The sequence below is a fragment of the Pristiophorus japonicus genome, unplaced genomic scaffold (genome assembly GCF_044704955.1).
Source record: "Pristiophorus japonicus isolate sPriJap1 unplaced genomic scaffold, sPriJap1.hap1 HAP1_SCAFFOLD_1035, whole genome shotgun sequence".
NCBI lineage: Eukaryota > Metazoa > Chordata > Chondrichthyes > Pristiophoridae > Pristiophorus > Pristiophorus japonicus.
This window is the reverse complement of record NW_027250686.1, coordinates 81,341-90,514: the sequence shown is the minus strand read 5'-3', so window position 1 is coordinate 90,514 and position 9,174 is coordinate 81,341. Positions and strand designations below refer to the sequence as shown.

The 9,174-nt window shown below is 47.7% G+C and overlaps 1 protein-coding gene across 3 annotated transcripts; it reads left to right on the top strand.

The window, feature by feature from the left end:
- Positions 1-887: 887 nt before the first annotated feature.
- Positions 888-8,479, top strand: LOC139241315 (zinc finger protein 774-like). 3 transcript variants are annotated; one of them, XM_070869942.1, is made up of 2 exons: positions 888-1,019; positions 7,335-8,479. In XM_070869942.1, the coding sequence occupies exon 2, from the start codon at positions 7,533-7,535 to the stop codon at positions 8,289-8,291; it is 759 nt and encodes a 252-aa protein (XP_070726043.1). In that variant the 5' UTR covers positions 888-1,019; positions 7,335-7,532; the 3' UTR covers positions 8,292-8,479. The 3 variants fall into 3 exon arrangements, with proteins under 3 accessions (XP_070726043.1, XP_070726042.1, XP_070726045.1); XM_070869941.1 differs by having other exon boundaries at positions 7,257-8,479; XM_070869944.1 differs by lacking the exon at positions 888-1,019 and adding an exon at positions 1,043-1,291.
- The last annotated feature ends 695 nt before the right edge of the window (positions 8,480-9,174 follow it).

Below are 9,174 nucleotides of genomic sequence, written 5' to 3'. Positions count from 1 at the left end.
TCGGAATCGAGGAAGACTTGCTTCCACTCGAAAAGTGAGTTCTCAAGGGACTGAACAATCCAATACGGGAATTGCAGTCTCTGTCACAGGTGGGACAGACAGTGGTTGAAGGAATTCTCACCACTCTCTGAGTAAAGAAGTTTCTACTGAATTCCCTGTTGGATTTCTTGGTGACGATGTTATATTGATGGCCTGTAGTTATGCTCTTCACCACAAGGGGAAACATTCTCCCTGTATCCACGCTATCAAAACCTTAAAAGAAATAAAGACTTCGATTTATATCGCGCCTTTCACGACCAGCGGGCGTCTCACGGCGCTTTACAGCCAATGAAGTACTTTTGGAGTGTCGTCACTGTTGTGATGATCGGCGAGAGATCGTGGTGGAGGTACGGCAAATGGGGTACGGGGCCTCGAGGAGCCGAGGGCCCAGGGGCAGCACGGGCCCAGCCCACACTGTGCGATATGTGTGCGCGCTGGGTCCGTGCAGAAGAGCAGGTCTCCAGTCGTCCTGGATAACCCTTGCCCCTGGACCAAGACCTCGCTCTGTCAAGCCCATGTAGTGGCTGGTGTGCAACGGTCACCCCACGTTAAAACAATCCACCCACAGGGCATCTTCCACCCTTCAACATGTAGTTCAGGATCTGGAATATTGGGTCCTTCGTGGAAACACCTGTGAACTGATCATCCTCGCTCGAGGGACCGCCGATGATGATGATGAATGTTTAAAAACCATAAACAGCTTGGTTCTCTCCATATTGCAACAGTCAATGGGAGGGGGGTTGGCCCCCCCTTTAATAACGGATAGGGCGCATTCCAGCGCGCGGCGCATTCTGGGTAAGGCCGGCCGCCATTAGCGGCGGGCGGGGTCGGGAAGGCAACGACCGGCCTGAGCAAGGTCGGGCTCCTGCGCGCGCGGCACGCTGGGTATACCGGAAACCCTGCCATCCTCACATCCTGTCAGCGCTCCCAGCCGCACACCGCCCCCCCGCCGGCCGCCATTTTGGGACAGCTCGGAGCAGGTTCGTGTCGGGCCAGTGGTTTTCGGTCGATCGATGCGACGGATTCTTTATTGCGGGTTGCTGCGAGCCAGCGGCCGGGGTACCGAGACAAAGCCGGAATTGTGAGGCCGGTGGCTCCACGGCTCCACCACCACCACCAGCCGCGACGCCTGATTGACGGGGGCTGTCAGCCAATCAGGGCGGCCGGTCCTCCAGCCAATGGCAGCGCGGGGTGGGCGGGCCCGCGGTCCAGCAGCTGTTTGAGACAGGACATGATGTGCAATAACAGAGAGGTGGCTTGCTTTCATTCACAGGGGCACATCTGCACTGATTCCCAATTCTTTGGTTGTTTTTGCAAAAAGAGAGAGAGAGAGAGAGAGAGTGGGGAAACATTTGCAGGTCCATAAAAAAGGAAAAGAGTGGCTAAAGAAAATGTTTGGTCCCCTGGCGGATGAGACTGGGGAATTAATAATGGGGAACAGGGAAATGGCAGAGACGTTGAACAAATATTTTGTGTCGGTAGAAGACACTTAAAAACATCCCAATAGTGGATAATCAAGAGGCTAGAGGGAGGAATGAGCTTAATACAATCACTAGCACCACTGAAGTAGTATTCAGTAAAATAACAAACAGGGGTCGGCCATTCGGCCCCTCGAGCCTGCTCCACCATTCAATAAGATCATGGCTGATCGGATCAAGGACTCAGCTCCACTTCCCCGCCTGTTCCCCATAACCCTTAATCCCTTATCGGTTAAGAATGCGACTAAAGCTTGATAAATCCCCAGGACCTGATGCCTGACATGCGAGGGTCTCTAAAGAAGTGGCTGCAGGGATAATGGATGCATTGGTTGTAATCTACCAAAATTCCCTGGATTCTGGGGCGGTCCCAGCGGATTGGAAAACATAGAAAATAGGTGCAGGAGTAGGCCATTCGGCCCTTCGAGCCTGCACCACCATTCAATAAGATCATGGATGATCATTCACCTCAGTACCCCTTTCCTGCTTTCTCTCCATACCCCTTGATCCCTTCAGCCGTAAGGGCCATATCTAAGTCCCTCTTGAATATATCCAACGAACTGGCATCAACAACTCTCTGCGGCAGGGAATTCCACAGGTTAACAATTCTCTTGAGTGAAGACGTTTCTCCTCATCTCAGTTCTAAATGGCTTACCCCTTATCCTCAGACTGTGTCCCATGGTTCTGGACTTCCCCAACATCGGGAACATTCTTCCTGCATCTAACCGGTCCAATCCCGTCAGAATGTTATATGTTTCTATGAGATCCCCTCTCATCCTTCTAAACTCCAGTGAATAAAGGCCCAGTCGATTCAGTCTCTCCTCGTATGACAGTCCTGCCATCCCGGGAATCAGTCTGGTGAACCTTCGCTGCATTCCCTCAATAGCAAGAACGTCCTTCCTCAGATTAGGAGACCAAAACTGAACACAATATTCCAAGTGAGGCCTCACCAAGGCCCTGTACAACTGCAGTAAGACCTCCCTGCTCCTATACTCAAAACCTCTAGCTATGAAGACCAACATACCATTTGCCTTCTTCACCGCCTGCTGTACCTGCATGCCAACTTTCAATGACTGATGAACCATGACACCCAGGTCTCATTGCACCTCCCCTTTTCCTAATCTGCCGCCATTCAGATAATATTCTGCCTTCATGTTTTTGCCCCCAAAGTGGATAACCTCACATTTATCCACATTATACTGCATCTGCCATGCAATTGCCCACTCACCTAACCTGTCCAAGTCACCCTGCAGCCTCTTAGCGTCCTCCTCACAGCTCATACCGCCACCCAGTTTAGTGTCATCTGCAAACTTGGAGATATTACACTCAATTCCTTCATCCAAATCATTAATGTATACTGTAAATAGCTGGGGTCCCAGCACTGAGCCCTGCGGCACCCCACTAGTCACTGCCTGCTATTCTGAAAAGGACCCGTTTATCCCGACTCTCTGCTTCTGCCAACCAGTTCTCTATCCACGTCAATACATTACCCCCAATACCATGTGCTTTAATTTTGCACACCAATCTCTTGTGTGGGACCTTGTCAAAAGCCTTTTGAAAGTCCAAATACACCACATCCACTGATTCTCCCTTGTCCACTCTACTAATTACATCCTCAAAAAATTCCAGAAGATTTGTCAAGCATCATTTCCCTTTCATAAACCCATGTTGACTTGGACCAATCCTGTCACTGCTTTCTAAATGCGGTGTTATTTCATCTTTAATAATTGATTCCAACATTTTCCCCATGACTGATGTCAGGCGAACCGGTCTATAATTACCCGCTTTCTCTCTCCCTCTTTTTTAAAAAAAATGGTGTTACATTAGCTACCCTCCAGTCCAAAGGAACTGATCCAGAGTTGATAGACTGTTGGAAAATGATCACCAATGCATCCACTATTTCTAGGGCCACTTCCTTAAGTACTCTGGGATGCAGACTATCTGGCCCTGGGGATCTCTCGGCCTTCAATCCCATCAATATCCCTAACACAATTTCCTGCCTAATAAGGATATCCTTCAGTTCCTTCTTCTCACTAGACCCTCGGTCCCCTAGTACTTCCGGAAGGCTAGTTGTGTCTTCCTTCATGAAGACAGAACCAAAGTATTTGTTCAATTGGTCTGCCATTTCTTTGTTCCCCATTATAAATTCACCTGAATCTGACTGCAAGGGACCTATGTTTGTCTTCACTAATCTTTTTCTCTTCACATATCTATAGAAGCTTTTGCAGTCAGTTTTTATGTTCCCAGCAAGCTTCCTCTCATACTCTATTTTCCCCCTCCTAATTAAACCCTTTGTCCTCCTCTGCTGAATTCTAAATTTCTCCCAGTCCTCAGGTTTGCTGCTTTTTCTGGCCAATTTATATGCCTCTTCCTTGGATTTAACACTATCCTTAATTTCCCTTGTTAGCCACGGTTCAGCCACCTTCCCCGTTTTATTTTTACTCCAGGCAGGGATGTACAATTGTTGAAGTTCATCGATGTGATCTTTAAATGTTTGCCATTGCCTATCCACCGTCAACCCTCTAAGTATCATTTGCCAGTCTATTCTAGCCAATTCACGTCTCATACCATTGAAGTTACCTTTCCTTAAGTTCAGGACCCTAGTCTCTGAATTAACTGTGTCACTCTCCATCCACTTGGCTACATTACACTTGGTCCCTTCATCCAAATCATTAATATAGATTGTAAATAGTTGAGGACCCAGCACCGATCCCTGTGGCACCACATGAGTCACTGTTTGCCAACCGGAAAATGACCCATTTATCCCACAAATGGAATGCCCCTATTTAAAAAAGGAGGCAGACAAAAAAGCAGGAAACTGTAGACCAGTTTAGCCTAACATCTGTTGTTGGGAAAATGCTGGAGTTCATTATTAAGGAAGCAGTAGCAGGACATTTGGAAAAGCATATTACAGTCAAGCAGAATCAGCATGGTTTTATGAAAGGGAAATCATGTTTGACAAATTTGCTGGAGTTCTTTGAGGATGTAACAAACAGGGTGGATAAGGGGGAACCAGTGGATGTGGTGTATTTGGATTTCCAGAAGGCATTCGATACGGTGCCACATAAGAGGGTACTGCACAAGATAAAAGCTCACGGGGTTGGGGGTAATATATTAGCATGGATGGAGGATTGGCTAACTAACAGAAAACAGAGTGTCGGGATAAATGGGTCATTTTCCGGTTGGCAAACAATGACTCGTGTGGTGCCACAGGGATCGGTGCTAGGTCCTCAACTATTTACAATCTATATTAATGATTTGGATGAAGGGACCGAGTGTAATGTAGCCAAGTTTGCTGATGATAGAAAGATGGGTGGGAAAGCAAGTTGTGAGGAGGACACAAAAAATCTGCAGAGGGATATAGACAGGCTCAGTGAGTGGGCAAAAATCTGGGAGATGGACTATAATGTGGGAAAATCTGAGCTTATCCACTTGGCAGAAAAATAGAAAAACAAATTACAATTTAATTGGAGAAAAATTGCAAAGTGTTGCAGTACATAGGGACCTGGGGGTCCTTGTGCATGAAACATAAAAAGTTAGTATGCAGGTCCAGCAAGTGATCAGGAAGGCCAATGGAATGTTGGCCTTTATTGCAAGGGGGATAGAGTATAAAAGCAGAGAAGTCCTGCTATAACTGTACAGGGTATTGGTGAGACCACACCTGGAGTACTGCGTACAGTTTTGGTCTCCGTATTTAAGGAAGGATATACTTGCATTGGAGGCTGTTCAGAGAAGGTTCACTAGGTTGATTCTGGAGATGAGGGGTTGACTTATGAAGATAGGTTGAGTAGGTTGGGCCTATACATATTGGAGTTCTAAAGAATGAGAGGTGATCTTATCGAAAGATAGAAAATAATGAGGGGAAACTCGAACTAGGCTAGGGGACATAGTCTTAGAATAAGGGGCCACCCATTTAAAACTGAGATGAGGAGGAATTTCTTCTCTGAGGTTTGTAAATCTGTGGAATTCTCTGCCCCAGAGAGTTGTGGAGGCTGGGTCATTGAATATATTTAAGGTGGAGATAGACAGATTTTTGAGCGATAAGGGAGTAAGGGGTTAATGGGAACGGGCAGGGAAGTGGAGCTGAGACCATGATCAGATCAGCCATGATCTTATTGAATGGTGAGCAGGCTCAAGGGGCCGAATGGCCGACTCCTGCTCCTATTTCTTATGTTCTTATATGAAAAACCATTTGCGAGTCAGCAGAATATTTTCTTTTAATGGGCAGGACTGTGCTACTTAATATTCCAAAGATTTATGGATCTGAAGCCACTTTTAAACAATTAATAAGGTATAATATTAGAGATTTGTTAAGCATGCATCATGGTAACGGGTGAATGTGGCATTAGAACGTTTTAATGATTTATCCCTGAATCAACATGACATAAAAACAGATTATCTGGTCATTATCACATTGCTGTGTGTGGGAGCTTGCTGTGCGCAAATTGGCTGCCACGTTTCTCACATTACAACAGTGACTACACTCCAAAAGTACTTCATTGGCTGTAAAGCACTTTGAGATGTCCGGTAGTCGTGAAAGGCGCTATATAAATGCAAGTCTTTCTTTTAGTATCATAGAATCACAGACATTTACAGCACGGAGGGAGGCCATTTCGGCCCATCGTGTCCGTGCCGGCCGACAAAGAGCTACCCAGCCTAATCCCACTTTCCCACTCTGGGTCCGTAGCCCTGTAGGTTACGGCACTTCAGGTGCACATCCAGGTACTTTTTAAATGTGGTGAGGGTTTCTGCCTCTACCACCCTTTCAGGCCGTGAGCTCCGCCCCAGACCCCCACCACCCTCTGGGTGAAGACATTTCCCCTCAAATCCCCTCTAAACCTCCCCACAATTACTTTAAATCTATGCCCCCTGGTTGTTGACCCCTCTGCTAAGGGAAACAGGTCCTTCCTATCCACTCTATCCAGGCCCCTCATCATTTTTTACACCTCAATCAGGTCTCCCCTCAGCCTCCTCTGTTTCAAAGAAAACAACTCCAGCCTATGTAATCTTTCCTCATCGCTAAAATTCTCCAGTCCAGGCAACATCCTCGTAAATCTTCTCTGTACCCTCTCCAGTGAAATCACATCTTTCCTGTAATGTGGTGACCAGACCTGTGCACGCAGTACTCCAGCTGTGGCCTAACCAGTGTTTTATACAGTTCAAGCATAACTTCCCTGCTCTTGTATTCCATGCCTCGGCTAATAAAGGCAAGTATTCCGTATGTCTTCTTAACCACCTTATCCACCTGGCCTGCTACCTTCAGGGATCTGTGGACCTGCACTCCCAGGTCCCTCTGTTCCTCGACACTTCTCAGTGCCCTACCATTTAATGTGTATTCCCTCGCCTTGTTAGCCCTCCCCAAATGCATTACCGCACACTTCTCCGGAATGAATTCCCTTGGCCACTGTTCTGCCCACCTGACCAGTACATTGATACCGTCCTGCAGTCCACAGCTTTCTACTTCATTATCAATTATGATTAGTCAAGAACTCCATTTCCGTTGTATCATGCAACTACCAGGAAGGTAGAAGGCAAACCCAACGGGCCCAGGTCTTTTTTCATCTCGCAATGTGTAAGACTGACATTGCAGAGTGAGGATGGAGAGAGGAGATAGTGTGTCGGACGGGATATTTACAGCTCAGGAGACACCAAAGATAACTGAATGTTCTATAGAAACTAGAATTGTCTGTTCTGTATTGCTATGCTGTGCTTCGTAATTAATTTTGTAAACTCCTTTGATAGGGTGTTAGTTGGGGAGGATTTGCAGACGGGAATCTCCAGTTAATAACTTGTGAAATTATTTTTTTAAATAATTGGAAGTGGAAAAGCCCCAAGATACACACACACACCCGAGAGAGAGTGTTCCAGTGCCCTGCCTGTGGAAAGAGCATTAACCAGTTGCACAGACTGAAAAAACATCGCACCATTCACAGCGGGGAGAAACTGTAAACGTGTTGTGTGTGTGGACAAGGCTTCAACTGATCGTCCAACCTGAAGAGACACAAGGACACCCGCACAATGGGGAAACCGTATATATGTGGGGACTGCGGGAAGGGATTCAGTTATCCGTCACAGTTGGAGGTTCACCGACGCAGTCACACCGGGGAGAGGCCGTTCACCTGCTCGGTGTGTGAGAAGGGATTCGCTCAGTCATCCGCGCTGCTGACACACCAGCGAGTTCACACCGGGGAGAGACCCTTCACCTGCTCCCTGTGCAGGAAGGGGTTCACTCATTCTTCGCACCTGGTCAGACACCAGCGCAGTCACACCGGGGAGAGGCCGTTCGCCTGCTCCGACTGCGGGAAGGGATTCACTCAGTCCTCCCACCTGCTGAAACACCAGCGGGTTCACACCGACGAGAGACCTTTCCGGTGCCCCGACTGCGGGAAGAGCTTCAAGAGCCCCGGCGAAGTGAGGATCCACCGGCAGACTCACACCGGAGAGAGGCCCTTCGGCTGCTCCCACTGCGGGAAGCGGTTCGGGCAGTCCAGCGACCTGCTGAAGCACCAGAGCGTCCACACCGGGGAGAGGCCCTTCACCTGCTCCCAGTGCGGGAAGGGGTTCACCCGCTCCTCCCACCTGCTCAAGCACCACTGCAGCCAGAACGAGGAGAGGCGCTTCAAATGCACGGACTGCCGCAAGAGCTTTAAACGGTACGCGGAATGGGTGAAGCACCAGCTGGTTCACACCGGGGAAAGGCCGTTTAGTTGCGACGCTTGCGGGAGAGGGTTCACGCAGTCCTTCCTCCTGCTGAGACACCAGCGAGTGCACAAGTGACGGCAGAGGGATTTGGGGGAGATTCTGCTGTTGTTGCTGCTGCTGTCAATCACATCCCCGGGGACTGAACCGTGTTCGTTCTGGGCAAGTTGGGCTTTGTCTCTGCTGATGTTCCGAACCCCTATAAACTGGTGTGGAGTTTAATATTCTGTCTCTCTGTCAAATAAATCGGCTTTATTTCAAACACATTTTTGTTGATCCACTCAGTCCTTTGTGTCATAACAACATAAGAACATAAGAAATAGGAGCAGGAGTAGGCCACCTGGCCCCCTGACTGCTTCATGCTTTTCCAAATGTCCCACTGCTGCTTCCTGAATAATGGACTCCAGCATTTTCCCAACCACAGATGTTAGGCTAACTGGTCTACAGTTTCCTACTTTTTGTCGGCCCCCTTTTTTAAATAGGGGCGTTACATTTCCAATCTGCTGGGTCTGCCCCAGAATCCAGGGAATTTTGGTAGATTACAACCAGTGCATCCACTATCTCTGCAGCCACTTCTCTTAAGACCCTAGGATGTAAGGCATTAGGTCCAGGGGACTTGTCTGCCTTTTGTCCCATTATTTTACCGAGTACCACTTCATTAGTGATAGTGATTGTATTAAGTTCCTCCCTACCTATAACCCCTTGGTTATCCACTATTGGGATGTTTTTAGTGTCTTCTACCGTGAAGACCGATACAAAATATTTGTTCAACGTCTCTGCCATTTCCCTGTTCTCCATTATTAATTCCCCAGTCTCATCATCCAGGGGACCAACATTTACTTTAGCCACTTTTTATGTACCTGTAAAAACTCTTACTATCTGCTTTTATATTTCGTGCGAGTTTGCTTTCATAATCTATCTTCCCTCTCTTTATCATTTTTTTAGTCGTTCTTTGCTGGCT

What these genes read in the sequence shown, in the direction of transcription:
- LOC139241315 (XM_070869942.1), top strand. Translation starts at nt 7,533, where the DNA reads ATGGGGAAACCGTATATATGTGGGGACTGCGGGAAGGGATTCAGTTAT.